A 23,691-nucleotide genomic window follows, 5' to 3' on the forward strand; every position below is an offset into this window, starting at 1 on the left:
CTCCCTCACTTGGTTTCAGATTTTTGTCCCATTGTGACAAGGTTTAAGGAGTAGCCCGCCCCACCCACCACACCCATATTACTCCAATGTGTTACAATTCACCATAGTAATAATTTTGATTCCTACTTATAACAAAAACATATTAATGCCATATTTTGAAATAATATAATAAAGTTTGATTTATGAATTTAATGATAAGGGTTTATACATTTCCATATCAATAATAATGTAGAAGTTATATAACATAGCTTTTTCTTCTCATTTTTTTGTATTGCTAAAGCTTCATTCTCATTCATTATCCAATATTATCTTATATATAATTTTATTAGTTAATATTTATTATTAATTATAATTTTATTTTTTTCATTGGTTAATTATATAGCTTCTTAGAATATTTTCTTCTTCCTCATATTTTTAGTTTTCAATATGATTTATGATATATGCTTTTATTTGTTCATCTTCCTTTATGTAATCTTCTAGAACATGTCTTTCTTTAGTGTTCTACCATGTTACTCATGTTGTACCCATTTTTTGGCACACTTTCATGCATGCTCCTTTGTCTTTCATGTAATTTTCATTTTTACTTGATTATGATTTCATATCACCTTTGCACTTCTTCTTTTATGCTTCTCTCTATTACATCTTTCCCTTATCATAGTTCTACTTATATCATTCTTAATTCAATTACACTTGATTTTCATGTCCTCAACTTTAATATATTCAAGGATTCTCCAACTCTAACATCCTTCTCCTAGTTAATAAATAATGCACATCCTCACTAATCCTTCATATTTTGTAATAATATTTCCCTTGCAATATTTATGGTACTTAGAGATCCATGTATTTATTGTGTTTGGAGTGTTATTCCATTTGAGTATGTAATAATTATGCTTAGTTATTTCCATACTAATTAATTTCTCACTCAAGACTCCTATAACCTCTTTTCCCTTCATCCTCAACATTTTCTTCCTTCAACCTACCTTTATGATTCCATTTATTTGTTGCATTATCCTCTTATGTGATGGAATTTTCTTTCTTGTATTTATACAAATATGTGGCATTGAATGTGAATGATATATCAAACACTTTCAGTAAATCAACCTCATATGTGCAATCTCTAATTTTTACACATTCTAATATTCTCCATGTTGAGATTTTTGCATGCACCCCTAGGATAGAAATCCTTCCTAAAATGCAACATGATGAAATATACAACTTTGAAATTTCTCTATATTCATTGTGAATCTATGTTCTCTTTATATTTTATGCTCTTCTACTTTAATATGTCATTGACCTACTCATATACATGCTACATATCCTCTATAAGCTCCTCATACATATTCCTCCTTTTCATATATGTTATAAAATCAATTAAATATGCAACTTATTTTGGATTTTTACTATGTATAATTATGAATGGTGAATTTCCTTTTAACATTTTTTTAGAGTTGTTATATATGAAGTCAACTTGCATCAAAATATAGGAAACATGTTTACTATGTTTTAGTTTATCTCCAATTAAGCAACTCATGATGTTCCCAAGTATTTCATTTTCCACATTGATATGCCTATTCATATGTAGGTGATATGATAAACATTATTACAATGCGTCATGTTACTCTTTTACAACATCTCTCTCTAATATGTTTGAATTTGAAAATATATGAAGTCACATCATGTCAATTAGGGTTATCTCAGGTGGTTGGGAGGAAGGAATGGAATCTTTCCTACCTAGGTTCAATTCTTGTGACATGACATATGTTGACAGTATTGACATTATATGTAACTTCCTCATATGGATTATATAACATTATACTTGTGAAAAAACTATGAAGTCACATCACCTCTTTGGAGAAAATATTTATTGATAAATTGCATCATTAATGTTTTTAAGATGAAAGGAATGCGTCTGATTCAAAATATTATAAAACACAAAGAACACTACATCAAACCCATAATACGTTATTGATAGTCTAATCACAAAATCCACTAATGTATCTTCCCAAATTAATCATATTGAGAATCAAGATTGGTGTGTATAACTCTATGCTTTGTCTCACTCTCTTGTTCATTTGATAAATCCAACATTATGCTTTGATAAAACCTCTTTCTTTAATACTTCAATAATAATATCTCTTCCCAATTAATGCTTCGACCTTGTCACACTCAATTTTTTTAGCTTAGTTTTTATGGTGCAATTCTCAATTCTCAAATCAAATTCTCCCTCGTCATTCCCACTAAGGTATAACAATTTCCCATTAAACAAATAACTATGGTTAATGTGATAATTTAGCTACAATTTCGTGTTGTTCATCATGGAATTCTTACATATCTCCATAACTTTCCCAAATTCCTAGTCACACTCATACAAATATATGTAAATCTAATTATCTCATTCTTCATCATTAGCAACATCGAATCTCTCCTACTCATTCTCTCATGGCCTTTTTATCCTTCCTAATCACATTCTTCAACATTAATGTGTATTATATAGAAATTTCGCTCATTCCACATATCATTCATTTAACTTCATTTAAGTGTTGATAAATTTTAGTGTCATATGGTCTATTTAAAGATTTACTCTTGTAAGAATAAATAGTGACTCGAGTATTTTATCCCTTATAAATTCGTATAAAATTTCAGCTCATAAGCATAATGCTTAAATTGTTGATTGATATTTAAATAAAATACATGATAATAAAGAAAATGATACGGATTAGTAAAAATACAGTTATTTATCATCCCATTTCTCACCATTTCCACTTCCCCTTTCATGATATCGTGGACCACCTTATTGCTTCTTCAAGCAAATTTTTTAGTGGGTATTATATTATTAATTAAATATAAGTACAATACGAAACATATAACAACCACATCATAATCATAAACCAAATTGGGGTTCACACATTCATGAATTAGGCATTGGCATTGATATTTACTCAATGACTATTTACAAATCAGTTACATTGTTTACACATAGGTGATTTAAATCAACCAAAAAGACTTGTTTCCCATTAAATATCCTCATATAACCAAAAAATAATAATGTAACATGTTATAACATTTAGTAGTTGAAACCTAGATATTACCTTTCGTGATAAGTCAAGAATGAAGAACAATTTAGGCATTATGCTTATGGGTAAGGCAAAAATACTTCTGCTTTATTACAAGAAATTATCAACATGTATGTTAGTATCCTTGAAAAATCAAATATACAGAATCATTTTGTTGTATGTCTTCAAAATTATCGGTGATTGTTGTTTTGATAACTTGTCTTTACACTTAAAATACCATGACTATATTGATTGGTTTTGTTATGCATTTCCCAACAATGCTCTTGTTTGGTTTGACTACTTAAAATATTGTTTTGTTGTTTTGATAGCTTGTCTTTATAGTTAAGATACCATGAGAAGATTTGGTAGTTACTGTTGTTTGAATTAATTTGTTTAGACTCATGTTTGTTATCACAATTGAATTCATTCATGGCCCCCGCTGTCTCACCAAGTGGACTTGCATAATGCCTTCTAGGTATGTTCTAGGTCTGTTCTTCGGTAATGAGGGTGAAGTTAGATAGAAATATAAGTTGTTGTTTGGTAGAGGGTGCATGCATGTGTCACCTTCAGTGAACTAGAGTGTTTCTTTTGTAGGTCTTTAGATCAGCCTCCCATTCAGTTAAACATCTAGTTAAGTTCTAAGTTCAATTCAGTTCTAGTTCCTCCCACTACAACCTATCCCTCTTAACATTCATTATCTAATTTTTATTTTTATTTATTTATTTATCTTTATATATATATATATATATAGTTATAGTTATAGTTATCATTAGCCAAACCAAGCATGGTATTTAATTTGACCAAGGCTCCAACTTGAGACCCCCTAAAGTACTCTTGATCACAACTTGGCACCATAACAAATTTTTTCCTCATGTCACTTACAGTTGAAGTTTCTAGTCATGTAAACATTAATTTCAACTACAACTCTTATTTGTATCTTGTCTACATATATAAGAGAGGCCATGTCTTTTTCTTAAATCAGGAAAGCATATTATCAATTTGTAAAGTTTTGAGTAATTATTGACCTCATATATCAAATTAGATAAAGTGAATAGGAGTAATGAGAGTGCAATTGGATAGAAATATAGGCTACTGTTTGGTAGAGGGTGCATGCATGTGTCACCTTCAGTGAACTAGAGTGTTGCTTTTGTAGGTCTTCAGATCAGCCTCCCATTCAGTTAAACATTTAGTTAAGTTCTAAGTTCAATTCAATTCGAGTTCCTCCCACTACAACCTATCCCTCTTAACATTTATTATCTAGTTTTTTTCTTTTTTCTATAAGGATGCACTTCTCCATAAATGGATCTCTGGCTATCAATGAGTTATCATTGGCCAAACCAAGCATGGTATTTAATTTGATCAAGGCTCCAACTTGAGACCCCCTGAAGCACTCTTCATCACAACTTGGCATCATAACAAACTCTTGAAGTCTGGTTGTGCCTTCTTTGTGGTCCTTCATTCTGATAGGTTTCCCCTTGTGTACAACAACCTTCCAATAGGGCCCTTCCACTGCTTCTTGTTCATTTGTTTATGTTATTTTCTTCCTTTTACATTGTTTTGTTTACTTTCTGATCATATTTCAAGAATGATCTAAACCCCCTTTTCCTTTTCTCCTTTCAACTTTTTCTTCACTTTATTTTGCAGGTCTTGTTTATGCTACCATTAGTCTTGATGATGTTTATTGGTGGCCTCATACAAGGTTTTCGGTTCCAACACCCAAAGTTGTATTGCAATAGTTGACCACTAATTAAGCAACTCATCTGAAGCTTCTGATCTATTTTACAGCCAACACAAGGACAATATTTTACAGCCAACACAAGGACAATAAATCTATGCTTATCTTCCAATTGGGCCATAGTTTTTTTTTCTTATTATAAAATTTCATTAAGCTTTTGTTAAAAATGATTCTCAGAAAGAAATTGCCTTGTGAAATTATGGGTAAACAAATTTCAATTGAGTTGATCATCATGTTCCTACATATTTTTGCATGCTTTCTTATGATAAGTTGCTATTTTAGCCTTCATGTCACTAGAGAAATGTCCAAGCAACCAAACTTCTACTGCAATACCTAAGGTGCTACCATTAAAAGTTGGGGGCCTTTCAAGTTATGGTGATTTTCAACTTCCTCTCTATATGTAAATGAGGTGAAGCACATGCTCATCTTTTCTTAATGGATCTTGTATGTACATTTTTGTGCTTACATTAACTCTAGGAAGGATGATAGCTCTTAGTCCAATCTTCACGCTGATGTCGGTGGATATTTTTCTGGAATACTTAGATTTTGCTACATTTTGTTTGAATCCCTATGATCATTCTTTGTCAGACTCTCATTTTTTCTTAATCCCTTCAATATGTTATGTTACCTATGTGGTTCTTCAGGGTTTCTTTGTCCAAATCCCCATTTAACATGTTCCTCTTTTTTCACTCAACTTTTTATTGTTGCATGTTGCTTCTGTAATTTAAACACGAGATTCTTGATGTGCTCAAGGCATCAAGCGACACCCTATTTCTCTTCATCTACTGACTAGAGTTGTTCCCTTTATTAATGGGTCTCATCTACCAGTTCTTTGTTCTTATCTACCAACTTTAAACTATTAATATAGTCCCATTAGCTTTCTATAGTGTTAGTCTTTAATATTTATCTATCCTTTAACATAAGCATTATGGACCTAAGAGAGAACTCAGAATAATCTAGTCTGGTGTGTTAATTCATAAATCATATAAAAAATGCTAAATTTCGAATGTTAATTTCACAGAGATGCATGGCATTTCTAACCTCATTTATGCTATGTACTCTGATATTTGGAGTGGTATCCTATAAACGCATTTTTTACATTCAGTAGAGATAGAAATGTATTTGAAACTTTGTCTCTAGGTTTGTTTGTTCATTGTGGATAGGATATCTAAATTGTTCAGATATGAATGAGAAGCCTTTACCTGGGTAATGGGTCCAAACGTCTCAACGACATTAAAGGTTTAAAACAGGAAAAACAAGCTCTATATGGATGTATCTTCAACCATCTATCTTGTGGAATATCTTTACTTCAAAGGTGGGCTTAGTTGAAATCCATGTACATGAATTGCAGTTCCATCTTCACGTCAATGTGGGTGAATATTTTGCAGGCATACTTCTTACATTTTGCTGCATTTTGTTTGAATCCCTACATCATTCCTTGTCAGACTCCCATCTTGTCTTAATCCCTTCAATGTGTTATGTTACCTAAGTGGTTCTTCAGGCTTTCTTTGTCCAAATCCCCATTCAACATGTTCCTCTCTTTTCACTCAACTTTTTATTGTTGCATGTTGCTTTTGTATTTAAACATGAGATTCTTGATGCGCTAAAGGCACCAAGTGTCACCCTGTTTCTCTTCATGTACTGACTAGAGTCGTTTTCTTCATTAATTTTTCTCATCTACCAATATTTTTTTAATTTACCAACTTGATACTATTAATATCGTCCCATTAGCTTTCTATATTGTTAGTCTTTATCCATCCCTTAAAATAAGCATTATGGACCTAAGAGAGAATACCCTAGGCTGTGTGTTGATTTTCATGAAACTGAAACTGAATCTGTAAGAACTGTGAGAAATGAAAATAGAACTGTAAGAAAAATGTGTTGTAATTGATATAACTAACCTGGATATACTGGCAACTGTTCTGTGATGTTTTGTCTTCAAGGTTGGTGAATATCTTGAAAGAATAACATGCAACTTCAAGAGTGGTTGAACTTCTGTTATAGTTTTTGGCAGTTGAATTTAATTGGTGGTAAGGATGGACATGGATTGCATTGGCTTCATTTTGAATGTGTGATCTAGATTTAATTTGATGTGATCTAATGGTTGGGAATTTATTATTTGTTGATCCATGTGCTTTGATTTGTTTTAATGAGAAATAGAATGGGTTGGATGTCATTTATTGAAGTTATTGGGTTGGGTGTTATTTATTGAACAAAGTGGGTTTAAATGTTATTGGGTTGGGTGTCATTTATTGAGCATAGGGGGTTTAAATGTTGAACAACACAAAAGTTATGGCTGACATACAGTCACTTTTATTATGTGCAGGTATGGATATTTATTTGTCATACAAAGCTTTAGTTCTGATGAGTGGGGGTTGAAGTGACTGCTACTTTGTACTTCTGAAATAGACCATTTTGGAAGCATTTATGGTTTTATCTGTTTTCTAGTTGGGTTAATATGGTTTGCACTCTTAAGTATTAAGATACTATTTATGGACAGTTGTGGGCCCAGTCAATGTTTTGGGAAATTTTGGACATAAATTAATACTTATTTGCACTTAATGTTATTTATCTTTGTTTAAATATTGGTTGCAAAAGTCTCAATTTCTGGTGGTTTGGTGGGACCAGTACTATATCAATTACTGATCCTTGCACAACATTAGACATCTCTCCCCTATATATGTTATGTAAAATATTTTAATGTCATTTATTTTTATATTATATATCATTTAAAAAAATTATATTTATGTGTGTGTGCGTGTATATATATATATATATATATATATATATAATGTTTATTTGCTCTATATCTATTCTATATAACATTTAAAAATACAATTTAAATAATGAAAAATTAGATATTATATTTTACATTCTAAAAAAACTTGCACATGAAAAAATTCGATCTCTCGACTCATATTAAATCAATACTTAAAATAAATCTGTGTTAATTTTTAATTAATAAATTAATTTATATTTAAAAAATTAATTTTTTTTTCTCGATAAAGACTAATTCTATTAGGTAGTAAATATAGTACAATCAGGAGAAGCAAGAGACCGGCAGACCGGAAATGATGTATCCATCAACCTCGGTCCCGGTGAAAAGATTCAAACTTATGGCAACAACAGATAACTTGAAATTACAGACATACTAACTGATCTTTACCCTATAGGGGTAGAAACTACAACACATTGTTTTTTCCCTTTCTTTTTGTTGACTTTTGTCCAGCCATCATGGGGAGGATGAGCTAAGACAACTTGAAGACTGGAATTCTCTGTCATCGGGAATTCCTTTTCTGATTCAGATGAGGTCTCATGTCTGCGTTTCTGGGCGATTGCTATGTCCGGGGAGTGTCCCATAGTGTCCATGGGAGGATCCATCGGCTGAGGCGCCTGATCAGGTTCTGAGTCGCTTTCCCCATCCTTCGAACCTGGGGAGCTGGGGCTCCCAGTTGGCGGCGGAGGGCAGGGAGCCCAACGCTTGGGTTTGGTTTTTGCGAAGAATCCTTTTTTCGATCTTGCTGTCAGCGATGGGCAGGAGTTCTGCAGGTGCCCTGTAAGGTGACAATGGCGGCACCGAAAGGCAGTGTTTTCATAGTCTAGAAGCTGAGTCCAAACAGAGTCCTTGATCTTGAGATTGATTTGCTCTGGCAATCCCTTGCTTAAATCTAGCTCCACACAAATTCTGGCATATGTGTAGAGACCTTGCCGTTCCCTCTCGTAATCCCCCATTAAGAAGCACCCCAAAGCGTTGCCTATTTTCCTGTATACCTCTGTGCGCCACAGGTGAATTGGGAGATTTGGAAGTCTGATCCAGACAGGGGCTTTAGTGATAACTGCTGAAGCTGGATCAAAGTCTGGGAACCATGGAGTTAAGAAGAGGCCTGCCGAACCCATGAACCAAGGGCCTTCTTCTAAGGCATCTTGGTAGTTCTCGAGATTGTCGAACAGCACTATAAAATACCCCTTTGCACAGAAGTAAATCTTGCAGCGGTGAGTCCAGTTGTCCTTGATCCAGTCATAAAGATCCTTTGAGCGTGGCCAGAGCCCATTGAATCTGCAGATGATGGCCCTTTCAGCGAATTGCTGGGTGTCATCTGCTAGGTCAGGGTAAGAGATCTCAACAGAGGGGACCTCTTCCGCTTTGTCAACCAGAAAAGGCTTGGGAGGAGCCTGAACTAGCGGATCTGTCTTTCCAGGCTTATTAGCATGGACTGCATCTTTATATGAAAATGCCTTAGCTGAAGATGACTCTCCAGCAGCTCCTCCCCTCAAGCGAAGGGTTAAAATAATGGATGCATCTTTCTTAATGCCATAAAAAGAAATAGGATAGGGATCCTCAAGTTGTTTACCTTCGTGGAGAAGCCTTTGAGCTGCAGAGGGGATTCCCAGTTTGATGCTCAGTGTATGCTTGAGATTCTGCACTAGATCCGTCTGGCTAACCCATTGTAGCATTGTTTTGCCTGTAATGAGCTTGATTTGTATCTGGAATGAGGCAGAAAAGTCCGTATGCCTCTTTCCACTGCAGATCTGTGTAGAGAGGCCACATGCGTGATGGTTCGTTTCCTGGATTTGCCTCATGAGCGGAAGAGGCTTACAGCCAATCAATGCAGTCCTTTCCTTCCCAATAGCCAAGATCAGAGGAGAGGCTGCGCGGGGTACTGCTTGAACGCCCTTGGCTGCTGCGCCGGCAGTCTGAGGTTGGCTCCATAAGCTCGTTGTGAAAGCAGGGAGCTGAGGCCGTGCTACCCCAGAGCTCTCTGCAGAGAGATCCGCGCGAATATTAGAGTTTGCGGCACCGACGTTCATGATATGAGCCTTTTGCTTGTCTGCAGAGAGGGAAAAATCCCTTGACCCGTGCTTGAGTTTCTCGAGCCCATCCGCAACAGGGTCGATCCAAGAACCGATGGCGGCCGAGGGCATGGCGGCGGCAGAGCTAGGGTTCTTCATATTTAAAAAAATAATTAATAAATAATATATTTATATTTTAATTTTAATCAAAATTTAATTTATTATAAAAGTCCATTATAACCATTTAAAATTAAATAATTATTATATCACTTTCTTATTCTTATTTTGATAATAAATCTCACAAATAAGACAAACCCCACAAATAGGTTCGAAACGTTGATAAAATCCTAAAATTTTATACGATGAATCTGAAAAACAATCTCCAACCTAAAAACCTCAATTTATATCGTTAAACTGTTTTTAAACCCAACCAAAAAAAATAATATGGAAATATATCTATCAACTAATAGAGTAATGTTTATAGCAACTTTTGGTAGATGCAATATAAATCAATAATTAACGAAGATGATAAATGAGTCCAAGGTTATTTGATTCATGTCTACAACATGAAAAAATAACTAGCATTTGCAACAGACGTTGCAAAGAAAACGCCGTAAGGCAATGGATAACATATAACACTATGTAAAGCCATCAATAACATATGACACTAATTAACGCTTCTTTGACCCACCACCTCCGAGCTGGCACCCGCTGCGCTGGCAACCAACACCCGCGCAATTTCAAACGAGCCCTCGCGCCAAACATTCATTTGATCCATTTGCACAACCGGAACAGGTCCTCTCGAGCATTCGTTTCTCCCGCTCACGGTGCTTGCTCATTTGGTCCATTCGCACAACCGGAACAGGTCCTCTCGAGCATTCGTTTCTCCCTCTCACGGTGCTTGCTCACCTCGCAGGTCCGCTCGCAGTGTTGAATCACGGCAGGCTGCGCCCTAGGCGTAAGGTAAATTATACTCTGTGAACAATGACATCCACCATTTTGGCAACCAACACCCGTGCAATTTCAAACGATCCCTCACACCAAACATTCATTTGCTCCATTCGGACAACCGGAACAGGTCCTCTTGAGCATTCGTTTCTCCTGCTCACGGTGCTTTCTCACCTCGCAGGTCCGCTCGCGGTGCTGAATCCCGACAGGCTGTGCCCTAGGCGTAAGGTAAATTATACTCTGTGAACAATGACATCCACCATTTTGGCAGGTGCCCGGAAGGCCCATGCATACAAATCCCACCCCGTGCTGCTATAAATTGTCTGCATTGGCAGCTCCCAGCGTCTTGCAAAACATATACATTCAAGGTCTCCATTTGGGCGCAGGTTCAAGCGACACTGAAGGTGTTTTCCCATTGCATCGTAATCAGTTACCAGATTTATAACGATCCACTTAGCCATTCAGACATCTTCAATAGTTTTTAGGACATGTTTTAATGGTTAATAGTTAAGTAGGGAGGTCTAATCTCAAACAAAATTATATATATTTGAAAATTATTGCTCCAAACGCGGTCCAATCTCAAGCAAAATTATATATATCTGAAAACTGCTCCAAACACAATTTTTTTAGTTGAAAAAAAAATACAATAAACCACCACCATTACAATTGCAAACTCAAGCTCCTGCATCCAATGTGCTTGATTGTGTACTACCCACTTAGCCATGGAGGCCATGAAAATCAGATAATCCTAAACCACCACCATTGCAAGCTTCCTGCATCCACTGTGCCTGCCTGTGCACTTTGCCAGGTGCATGGTTTATTTGGGCTTTTCATTGGGGTGAGATTTTGAGTACAAATATATTCAATTCTGTGAGAGGAATTTGGTGCACATTAATTTTCACATGCTTGCTAGGTAGGATGACCATGGAAAAATGCAAGGTTGCCAATCGGTGGAGCATTGATGTAAGAAGTAGGCTCAGACTACCTGAAGTATGTTGCCACATTTGCTTTATCCTCCTTTTCAACTGAAAACATTTTCCAATGCTCCTTTGGTGTGGTGCCATTGCTTTCTGCAATAAATGAATTATACCTTGCTATTTTAGCAACAAAAAATATAATTGCAAGTGAATCTCATTTTCGTGTCAGATCAAAAACCTTTTTCTCGAACTTCTTGTTCCTACTTGCTGAAAGAAAACTGTGTTTTTTGTTATCAACCTTGAATATTTCTTTCATGTCTTCTCTTGCATTATTATGGCGATCTGGGTTCTATGTCAAATGAAGTGACTAGACTGTCATAAGATTAGGCTAGTAATGCAAGCAAGGTGATGACTGCATGTACATTTTGAATTGGTGCCTCAACAGGTGCTAGCATCTCTAACAATTTTTTGAAGTGATTGATGTTGTTGGCCACATCTTATGTTGTCATCTTTATTTGTGAAAACTTCCTCAGCTATATCTTAGGATGACAGCTTGATATTCATAAATGTTAAACATCTTGAATTTCAATTGATTGTTGTGTTTGGCTACATATTAGGAGCCTCCTCTTTATTTGGTGAAGTTCCCTCAGACAAATCTCACAGTTATAGCTTTATTTTCACACACATGTGCCCCATTTTTCTTTTGGTGTTTTGGCACGGCTGACGTGAGTCATTTGATCATTAATGCTCAAAATGCTACAAGTAAGAGTCCTGTGATTATTAGTTTCCCATTTGTTGATTCTAGTAGTTCATATGGTATGTTTGACTTCATCTTCTTCCAGAATGCTAAATGATCTTGTTCAATAATGGAATTCCCATTTGCAGCTTCCAGATGAAATCCCATGCTGTTAAATTTTACAACCAGATCTGTTTTAGACAAAGAAGAAAGTCAAGCTAGCTACAGCCATGGTTTTGGTGTACTTTGACACTTCTAATTTGCATGGGTGTTTGTTGTATTGCTTGTTCTTTTTCAAATAGGTAACCAACCTGAAAATTAAAGTTTGGCCTTCCTTATGAACAGACCATTAGCTTTGGTATCAAATATTGGAAAAAATTCCAGTGATCAAAGAGAGATATTGAGCTTGTGTTCGCAACACTAGAGTTCTCATCAATTGGAATCAAATTTATTGATTAAGGCATGAATGTACAGCAAATAAAAGACATACCATCCACTGAAATATTTTAATTTTAGCAGAAAAATGATGTATTCACAGTGGACAAATATTAGAGAGAAAAATATACGATAGAGAATTGCAGTGCTTTGGAAATAAAATGCATGAGTCAACCTTACATTATTTGGAATTCTCCCACACTTACAGAGTGTGACTACAATTTATCTATTCAAGTTGTTCCCTGATTATCATGCTGTCTTCTCTGTTGCATTCTCCTCTGTCTGTCTTTTTTTGTGACAGTTTTTTTTGCCTCATTATATATTTTTTTATTATTTAATTAAATGTATTCAATACTTCTCTATAGATAAAGGCTAAAATGATTTTTCTTCCTAAAGGGCTATTCATAAAGCAAGGGTCAGTTAACCTTCCTAAAGTACTATTCAACTGTCCTTACATAGACAGTAAGACAAAACCTTGCTTTCTAGGAGATGCAGGTCCAGAGGATATGTGAAGATTAACAAAAAATCTAACATTCAGTATATTCATCTTGCATGTTTTAGTTGATGTATTTCCTGCATTTGCTATCCCTGATAAACATGATTATTTGTTTGCCTCTTGTTAGAAAGGGGTAATTCGGGGATAATTGCTGCACAAGGCCTTGGGCTAACTTGGAATGTGTGTTACTCAATTTAAAATTTTGTTGTTGTTAACTCAATGTAACTTAGTGTTACTTCCACCTGATTCAAGAAAAAAACGAAGTTGGATAAATAAGCTTAGAGTGTATTGTCTGAAGATCCAAGGCCCAAATTATTTGTTGAAGCCTGAATTTTATATTACCATGTATTAACTGAAAATCTAGAAATATATGGTAGTATTTTTTTCCTTGAGCTTTACTGTGTTATCAAAAAGCCCTATTTCTTTTCAACTTGTATGGATGTCTGGGGCTTGGCATGGTTTTTTGGTTGGATGTTTACACAGCAGCTGTGTGAAGGCAAAACACTCTTCTACTTTATATTTGTTGTAACTTGTTTTATGGTGCATCTATAGGCTGCAATAGTTAGTATATGTTGATGCAAACTTGGAACCCGACGTTACCCCTATTAATACAGAGTTGGGGATCCATGTTAAAATGAATTACTGTATTGTGTTAATGCTGAGTTGGGAGCCATGCTAAAATAGGTTACTGTATTATATTAAGTTGGGTGTTAGGGTTCAAAACTCATTACACATCAAATAAATATTAAAAACTCGTCCAAAAGCCCAAAAAAGAAGATTCAATCCGTAACATATGCAATAGCAAATTCATCCAACAATCTACAGAGGAGAATGCCACTGTGAAAACATATACCCACCATAGCACACAAACTATCTATAACCTGATACCATCAATCACAAAATCCATGAAGAGATGGCATATCTGCAACTGAAAATTAAAACAGCAGAGAAAAATTCTTTTTGTTCTTTTCATGTCCCTAAATGCCCCTTACACAGGTGAAGGCCTAATCTCTGAAAGCCTAAGGTGAAAGCCTAATCTCTGAAAACAACCTTAATATTAGATTTCAGCCAAAGATACAATTCTGATATATACCATACAATGACAAGAAGCACCTTTCACCAATGCAAATAACCCAGAACTAAATAATATTGCATTTCTAATTTATGAGCTGATATGCCAACCAGTCTTCAACCAGCAACTAATATACCATGCAATACTATGAAATAACACCATTCACTTATCACCTATTGACCGATTATTTTATTCAGATGCTTCAGTCACAGGGCCCATTGTCCTCGGATCATCCATATTTTTAGGGGGAGATAACTATGTCCACACCTTTTCTTTCGCCTCATTTTTTCTTATAATTTCTTTTGTAGTACTTATCATTAGTATCATTTGGTTCATTTTTCTTGCTGTTATTCCAGAATTTGTCCCATCTTGTTTTTCTTAGATGTGGCATTTTGTTAAATTCTTCTAATCTTTTGTTCCATTCTGGGAAACTGTTGATATTTTCTGCTTGTTGCTCTTCCATTTTCCTCAAAGACTTTGTTGTTCTTCCAGCTTCCTCCAAGATTTTGCATATTTTTGCCAAAAAACTGCTTGCGGTGGTTCCATCTTTAATTATCATCCAAGCTGGCACGAGTTCTACTTTGTTATCACTAAAATTTTATGGGGAGACACTGTAATGTTATGAGAAGAATTTTAGGGCCCACGATTTTGCATATTTTTGCCAAAAAACTGCTTCCGGTGGTTCCATCTTTAATTACCATCCAAGCTGGCACGATTTCTGCTTTGTTATCACTGAAATGTTATGGGGAGACACTGTAATGTTATGGGAAGATTTTTTCCCTAAATTTTAGTAGATCACTAAGGTTTTTTAATTTTTTACATTTTATATATATATATATTTTTTAAAACTTCCTTTCTGTTCAAATAATAAGATAGCAATTCTAGCATAAAGGTTGTCTGGTCTTTCAATAGCGCAAACAGTCTTACAGTGTAGAACTAATCATTCAATAATCAAGCAGTAACAATGTAACCTATATCCATTATTCTGGTGAACCAATCCATTTCATAGCATTTCCAAATAATTCTAAACAAATCGTCAGCATGAAAATGCTAAAAAAATTACAGAGTTAGGGATCTTAGATATCATCACAGTTACAGAGACGCCTGCGACAATAAGGGGGCTTCAACCCAGGCCTGGATAACCTCCGGAGTTCTCTAAAGTGTTCTATGTCAAAATTCATTTTCTTCATCAGTCTTCTCTGCGTGGCACCGAAGCGAATGCTGAAGAAGCTCTGGAATGAAGGATTTCTGGATGTGTTCAGGAAAAATATATATCCAGCCATGAAGTAAATTGATGTAAGAAAGAAGCAAATGGGCTCCATCACATCCCATGACACTTCCCAGAATGTCAATCTCATTAAACCCGCTGTCTGAAGTCCAAAAAACCCCAACCCCAACCGCAATTCTGTCATGGCATGACTCTGAGCTTTCTGATCAATCTCCTCCTTTTCTTTCTCCAGTCTCTCCAGCTCTTCCTTGTAAGGATCGCTCTTCGTTGTAAGGGGCGTAGGCATGATCTTCTCGAAAGCTCTTGCTATCTGAAACCACACCAAAGAAAAAAGAATATCAGTGAAACCACAACCAAAAATCCCAAATCAGTGAATCCTGAGCCCCGGAAATACTAAAGAAGCTCTGATTTAGATATACCTTGTAAGGACAAAAATAGACAGTCTTTTTCAATACGAGAATATGGCCCAATTCGTCAAGTAGCTTCGCTATTCCTTTCGCTTCTTCCTCTGAAGTCCCCTCCAGCAACTCCATGCAAACTCACAGCAGCTCGTCATATGAAATGTGGTCGTCGTGAATCCACTGTATTCTTTTTTTGGCATCCTCCAACCGGACGAATCTCAGCAATCTCCTGCCGTCCTCCGCCGATATCTGCCTAGCAAGAGGGCGGGCGTTCAAATACTGCAACTGTTCCTGCCATTGGAAGAATAGTTGGGAAGGAGGGAAAAGGTGGGACTGAAACTGAGATTGGCTCACCTTCGTCTGTTCCTGCCTGTACAGGAAACGGGAAGGGTGGCCACCAAAGGTGGACTGCAGTTTAAAGGTCGAAACTCCGCGGAAACGAAGGGCATTAAGGGCATTGTGGAGGTATCCATCACATCCCACGACACTTCCCAGAATGTCAACCTCATTAAACCCGCTGTCTGAAGTCCAAAAAACCCCAACCCCAACAGTAATTCTGTCATGGCATGACTCTGAGCTTTCTGAGCAATCTCCTTTTCTTTCTCCAGTCTCTCCAGCTCTTCCTTGTAAGGATCGCTCTTCGTTGCAAGGGGCGTAGGCATGATCTTCTCGAAATCTCTTGTTATCTGAAACCACACCAAAGAAAAAGAATATCAGTGAAACCACAACCAAAAATCCCAAATCAGTGAATCGTGAGCCCTGGAAATGCTAAAGAAGCTCTGATTTAGATATACCTTGTAAGGACGAAAATAGATAGTCTTTTTCAATACGAGAACATGGCTCGATTCGTCAAGAAGCTTCGCTATTCCTTTCGCTTCTTCCTCTGAAGTCCCCTCCAGCGACTCCATGCAAACTCGCAGCAGCTCGTCTTATGAAATGCGGTCGTCGTGAATCCACTGTATTCTTTTTTTGGCATCCTCCAACCGGACGAATCTCAGCAATCTCCTGCCGTCCTCCACCGATATCTGCCCGGCAGGAGGGTGGGCGTTCAAATACTGCAACTGTTCCTGCCATTGGAAGAATAGTTGGGAAGGAGGGAAAAGGTGGGACTGAAACTGAGATTGGCTCACCTTCGTCTGTTCCTGCCTGTACAGGAAACGGGAAGGGTGGCCACCAAAGGTGGTCTGCAGTTTAAAGGTCGAAACTCCGCAGGAACGAAGGGCATCAAGGGCATTGCGGAGGTATGTGCAGGTTCTGCGATTGGCAATAAGCATGAATTCAAATCACAGTGACCACTCCATTCCGCCCATGTCTCTTCCCCTTGCCATTGATCTAACGCTTGAAATTTGTGTAATCATCTAACATCTAATCGTATGGTGCAAAAAATGACACGTAAGCAAGGAGGGGAGTTGATTTCAGAGGGAAACGCCTTACGACGTAATGAAACCACAAAAGTGGTCCTACGAAAACAGCAACAAACTGAGTTGAAAGTATGCAAAGGATGATAGAATTTAGCATATTTTCTGTGCTGTCATCCACTAATGGTAAGAGCAAATTGATTCTCTTCAAGTGACCTTATATATATGCTCTCTTCAAGTGACCTTATATATATGCAGATTTGAGAGACAAAGCAGGGGTTAGACAGTATTCCTTCAAACCAAACTGTTGCAACAGACAATGTCTCCACTCTGCTCCAGGAGATTCATGGCAACCTCTTCCTATGACTCACTACAATGCAAACCAAACATAACCAACTTATAGCCATGACCATTATTGATATTGAATTGATTAATTTTGAATTTATAAATTGAATGTTGGCCATCAAACTCTCTTTTACTTCCATATATATATATATATATATATATATATATATATATATATATATATATATATATATATATATATATATATATATATATATATATATTGTTAATTTTGAATTTTCCTGTACTTTTACTCATCAAATATCTGAAGATGATATCTTTTAGGTTTCAAAACTCAATTACATGGTACGTACCCTCTTCACCAATTATTCATTGTAGACATGCAAACAACCTTTGATATACAATGAAAATAAGCTAATCTATTTGTTGATAAAAACAAACAATCCCCCTTATTAAAAGAACGATAGGCAAGTCATTAGCAAATATAAAAGGTAAATAAGCATGTTACCATTGACACTATAGGAGCTTGATTGGCTTGCCTTGTACTTTGAATGAAAATAGCAAGCAATCTGCACAAAATAAGCAAGAACAATTGAAAGCTTTCCATCAATCCCTTAAAATCAAAAATTGTTCTATACAATCATGTTATCGTTAACCAACATATCAGCCCTATAATAGCAGAAGCACACAACCCAAACATGCAACCCACTCACCATTAAATCCTCGGCAAACATATAAAGAAGAAGTGAGCAAAGGATCCCATTTCTTTGCAAACCAACAAATCAGGAAAGAAGGATAACCAGTTCACCTAATCCGAGAGTAATTAAGAAGTATCTCGAACAGTCACATCCATACACACACTGAATTCAGGAGTATAGACATATCGTTTGTTATATTTTGAAGACACACAAGAGATTGAAATCTCTGTTTGCTTACAAGACACGCAAATTGAATTCAAGTAAATAGATGGAATGATATTTATGACACTCTGTCTAAGAGACTAACATGAATTCTGGACCATTATGGACTTGTAGTTGTTGCTTATCTGATCTTGAAAGCTATCTTACTACTTACCATAGTGGTGGGATTTCATTCCACATTAATAATCCATCCTAAATTAGGAGATAGCATTTCTTAATCTCAATCTCATAGGGGTCATAATGATGTTATTGATTACTGATGCACAGACTAAACGCTATTGAAACGTCAATAGATAACGGTGATTTCAAATAAATAAAATCTTAAAAAATAAGAGTCGTGATTTCAAATAAATAAAATCTTAAAAAATAAGAGTCATACCGACAAGTAACATTTCGATAAAGGCACCCAAAGATTAGAGCTTCCTGTGTCGAAAATTACAGTGAACTTCTGAGGAGGAGTACCAAGACCAATTTCTCCATAATACTGAGCATCCAAGTAATTCTTCAGAGGAACATATTCTCCTTTTGCAGATTCGGAGTAGCCCAAATCCCCTCTCAGACCATACCTTCTATTAGCTTCATTAGAAAGCCCCCCTTCCCTTGCAACAATCCTTGCAGCCTGTAAAGTTTTTTGATCCAATCCCTTTTTCTTCAATTCAATTCTTGCTAAGCCGTCATTAGCCGCACAAACCGATGTTAAGACGAGAAAAGCAAGGCCAATATAAACGATAAAAGCCATTTGATCCAGGTTGCAAAGTTTCCTGCGGTCAGAGAGCAGAGATCTCATATATATTTTACAACGTATGGCTCGAATAAAATCTCTCAAAAAACATAATTATCAGCCAAATGCTATTCACACATCCGAACAAGAAACTTGGCCATTAACGTAAGATTTGGCAAACCTAGCTCTAATCCAACCCATGCTCCTACAGAAGTCGCTAAAGAAAGCCTTTGTTCAGAGCATTTCAACAGCATAAATATTATTAAACCCTGGCCAGCCCTCAAATTTCAATTCCCAGCAAACTAATTAACGAAATCCAGCTGAACTTTCAAATTGCATGTTTAAGCAAGAGCCACGAAAATATTCACGAAACTCCACTAGAACAAGGAATTTTACAGCAATTCAAGGACAGAAATCTAACTAAAATATATTAAAAAACCTCAGAAATTTTGAAACTAAATCTTCATCAAATTAACCAAAAGAAGGCTCATTGATCATCATTTGAATTCTATTAAAAGAGTCAAAGCTTATTTTGCTCAAAATGACACTGGATCTTCATCAAAAGAACCATAATAACGCTCATTGATAATTATTTGAGCTCTAAATAAAACAAATTAAAAGCATCAAAGCCTATTTTGCTCAATATAAACCTAAATCTTCATCAAATGAACGAAAATAAAATTCATCAATCATCATTTAAACAGCAGGATTAACATTTAACACACATTTTTACCATTCCATCTTATATCTTATAAATTTAAATAAAATTTGCTTAATCTTCACAATAATTGCTCGTTTAAAACAAATTGTTGCAAATATTTCATCAAAAATCATCCTCAAACCTCAAATTGTTGCCTCAGAAATTTTGAAACTAAATCTTCATCAAATTAACCAAAAGAAGGCTCATTGATCATCATTTGAATTCTATTAAAAGAGTCAAAGCTTATTTTGCTCAAAATGACACTGGATCTTCATCAAAAGAACCATAATAACGCTCATTGATAATTATTTGAGCTCTAAATAAAACATATTAAAAGCATCATAGCCTATTTTGCTCGATATAAACCTAAATCTTCATCAAATGAACGAAAATAAAATTCATCAATCATCATTTAAACAGCAGGATTAACATTTAACACACATTTTTACCATTCCATCTTATATCTTATAAATTTAAACAAAATTTGCTTAATCTTCACAATAATTGCTTGTTTAAAACAAATTGTTGCAAATATTTCATCAAAAATCATCCTCAAACCTCAAATTGTTGCAAATATTTCATCAAAAATCATCCTCAAACCTCAAATTGTTGCCTCAGAAATTTTGAAACTAAATCTTCATCAAATTAACCAAAAGAAGGCCCATTGATCATCATTTGAATTCTATTAAAAGATTCAAAGCTTATTTTGCTCAAAATGACACTGGATCTTCATCAAAAGAACCATAATAACGCTCATTGATAATTATTTGAGCTCTAAATAAAACATATTAAAAGCATCAAAGCCTATTTTGCTCGATATAAACCTAAATCTTCCTCAAATGAAGGAAAATAAAATTCATCAATCATCATTTAAACAGCAGGATTAACATTTAACACACATTTTTACCATTCCATCTTATATCTTATAAATTTAAAGAAAATTTGCTTAATCTTCACAATAATTGCTCGTTTAAAACAAATTGTTGCAAATATTTCATCAAAAATCATCCTCAAACCTCAAATTGTTGCAAATATTTCATCAAAAATCATCCTCAAACCTCAAATTGTTGCAAATATTTCATCAAAATCATCCTCAAACCTCAAATTCCTTGATGGAGCCTTTAAACCGGAAGAATGACAGAACAGTTTGAATTTAACAAAATACGGCCATTTCTTGATCAAAATTTTCAGACTCCACCGAGAATTACTTCGAAACGGAAATCAAGAAAAGAAATGCAGCAGCTGAGGGAAATAAATTCAAGGAAACGTCCATCTTACCTCCAAAATCCACGCATACGCAAAGACACGAGAGCAATGCCGGGGAAACGAAGGGCATCAATGGCATTGCGGAGGTATGCGCAGGTTCTGCGATTGGCAATAACCATGAATTCAAATCACAGTGACCACTCCATTCCGCCAGTGTCTCTTCCCCTTGCTATTGATCTAACGCTTGAAATTTGTGTAATCGTCTAACATCTAATCGTATGGTGCACAAAATGACAGGTAAGCAAGGAGGGGAGTTGATTTCAGAGGGAAATGCCTTACGGCGTAATTAGTTAAGTAAACTCAATTTACGTCCTCTCCTTATGGACCCCTCCCCTCTAGTTAGTCGACCCACACTTGACTTTGAAGGCCATATAGTGAATTTCTATGGGCTATCCATAGTACAACCATTTTTCACATCATTGATATTCAAATGTGAGGCCATGTGTTCCCTATATAAAAGTACTTTCATCATTTCAAAATATAAAAATCAAGTGATGAGGATCTTGTCATATCATATTACTTCCAACACTCTATTATTCCACGGCTCTATTATTTCATGAGTCAACAAATATATACAATGTTATATATATGTTATTAGTTGTATTTTGTATATGCTTAAATCTAATGGGTGCACTATAATAGCTTTATAGCATTGTATATATGGATAGTTTAAAAAAAAATTGTAATTTCATAAAGTAAATAGTATGAAGTTAACATTATTTATTGTGATATAGGTTAATATGATAAAAAACCAATGATAATCATAAATGTAATTTAGGGCATCTAAATTTAATATTTTATATAAATAAATAATATTTTATTTAATTTAATTGTGATTATTTCAAGTGGTTGGGAAGAATAGTTGTTATCTTTCTTACTCAAGTTTAAATATCTAGTAGTAACACGATGAGCTATAATGCCTTGATAAATATACTTGTAATGACTTCGAGCCTTGTGAACTCTTAAACGACCTCACTCTAGCCCTCAGACTAAGAGGGAAGTTGTTTTCTTCCCTTGAAAAAATAATATTTTATTAAAAAAGATTTTATATATAATTAATTTAACAATTAAAATAAATTAAATTAACCCCACGGTGGGTGCATAGATGGGGCATCTCACCTGGCCTTATGATGAGAGTAGTTCTAAACACAAGGGAGGGCAGGTTGCCTTCCACTTGGCAACCTGCATGGAGACTGAGTTGTCGCACAAGGAGATGGGTATGTGGTAAGTTAGTAGTTTTTTCAAAGTCACAAAGTTGGTTTATGCATAGTTTAGGGAAGGTAATTTTGCATTGGTTTTAATGCAATGAAGGAAGGTGGATTTTCATTATGGGAGGTCATGGGCAGAGGCAGACAAAAAATGTCAAAAAGTGGTAATAGGGAGATCGAATGGTAAGGAAAGAGTACATCTGCATGCTTTTAAGTAGCCAACCTTGACGAGAGGAAAAAAAATCGATCTCTCATAATAATAGAGTTAATCCAAGGAACAATCTAGGCTAGGTAGTCTAATCCTAGTCCTAAGCAATGACTATTTCAGATTCTTCACTCCTTCTCTGACACCCTCCTAGAGAGAAACCAATACTTACAGGTTTTGTTTCTTGGTTCCCCCCCTTGGAAGTTTGTTTTGATCTTGAATTTTCTTATCAATGGTTTTCATTCATTCTTAGGTTTTATAGGCTTCTGTTTTTTTCTCCCCTCACTAGGATTAATCGTATTGTGGGGTATGTTTATGTCTTAATTTTCTCTCCTGGTCCCTCCCATTGTTCTCCTCTCACACTCCTTCTCTGGTCTCTTCCCCTATCTCTCTAGTCGAGTTTTTAGTCGCTCCTCTCATCCTCATGTCCTTCTCCTCCCTTGTCATTCTTCTCCCCTCCCATTGCTCTAATTCTTTCCCCCTCCCTGTGTTGTGCTTCATGATTCCCCTCCTTCCCAACCATCCTCCCAAGTCACTTTCCCCTTCTACCCAAACCTTATTTTCCTTCTCCTCTACATCACTAGACACAAATTATCAAAGCTACCTCGAAGAGGTATGTAGGGTTGATTTGACCCTTCCTCTCATCTCAACTTCAATCCTCCCTCTATTCACGACACTCGTGCTCCATTAGCTTCTAGAGAAACAATGGAAAGATATAGGGATATCATCTCTAAAACTGTTTAGAGAGCTATCTTTGATGTGGAAGAACAAGTCAGGAAATCCTAGAGGTACATTCCTGACACAAACGTGGAGCAAGAAACTAGAGACTCGATCCCATACATTAGGAACTCTCTAGAGGTAGAGCCTCCTCCAACATGAAGACTGCCAATTTATATTGGCACATAAAAGATCTAATAGAAGAGTCCTAATGTTATACTGTTAATTAAGAGTTTGACAAACATGGACCCTTCTACATCATACTATGATAGAAAGACACAACTTCATGGCTTAGCGGACACCCCTACAAAATAAAGATCAATAAGGCACCACCGTGTAGTATAAGTTTAATTTCTGATAGTATTTTTATGTTTTCTAGTATATCTTTGGTTTTTAATGTATCACTCTATGTAGTTTTTTTGTTATCAGAGTTTCAAGTTAAAAATAACATGAACAATAACAATTTTTTTTTTTTAAT

The 23,691-nt window shown here is 35.7% G+C and overlaps 1 protein-coding gene and 1 pseudogene across 2 annotated transcripts; both read right to left on the reverse strand.

Moving 5' to 3' along the window:
- Positions 1–15,259: 15,259 nt before the first annotated feature.
- Positions 15,260–15,944, reverse strand: LOC149169855 (calcium uniporter protein 4, mitochondrial pseudogene; annotated as a pseudogene).
- Positions 15,945–17,921: 1,977 nt separating this feature from the next.
- On the reverse strand, positions 17,922–21,243 carry LOC149169856 (aspartic proteinase oryzasin-1-like). 2 transcript variants are annotated; one of them, XM_089427180.1, is made up of 3 exons: positions 21,096–21,243; positions 18,776–19,157; positions 17,922–18,045 (listed from the first exon to the last, which is right to left on the reverse strand). In XM_089427180.1, exons 1-3 carry the CDS (start codon positions 21,200–21,202, stop codon positions 17,929–17,931), a joined length of 606 nt encoding a protein of 201 aa, XP_089283306.1. In that variant the 5' UTR covers positions 21,203–21,243; the 3' UTR covers positions 17,922–17,928. The 2 variants fall into 2 exon arrangements, with proteins under 2 accessions (XP_089283306.1, XP_089283307.1); XM_089427181.1 differs by lacking the exon at positions 21,096–21,243 and adding an exon at positions 19,299–19,383.
- Between the last annotated feature and the right edge of the window lie 2,448 nt (positions 21,244–23,691).

The sequence above is a fragment of the Pinus tabuliformis genome, chromosome 4_2 (assembly GCF_031772625.1).
Source record: "Pinus tabuliformis cultivar Carrire ecotype Pingquan chromosome 4_2, CPIR1, whole genome shotgun sequence".
NCBI classification, from domain to species: Eukaryota; Viridiplantae; Streptophyta; class Pinopsida; order Pinales; family Pinaceae; genus Pinus; species Pinus tabuliformis.

Coding starts and splice junctions, on each gene's coding strand:
- LOC149169856 (XM_089427180.1), bottom strand. CDS start 21,202: ATGGTTATTGCCAATCGCAGAACCTGCGCATACCTCCGCAATGCCATT. Junction 19,158..21,095: donor CGTATGCGTGGATTTTGGAG/GTAAGATGGACG, acceptor CTCTGACCGCAG/GAAACTTTGCAACCTGGATC. Junction 18,046..18,775: donor TATCGAAATGTTACTTGTCG/GTATGACTCTTA, acceptor TATTTTGTGCAG/ATTGCTTGCTATTTTCATTC.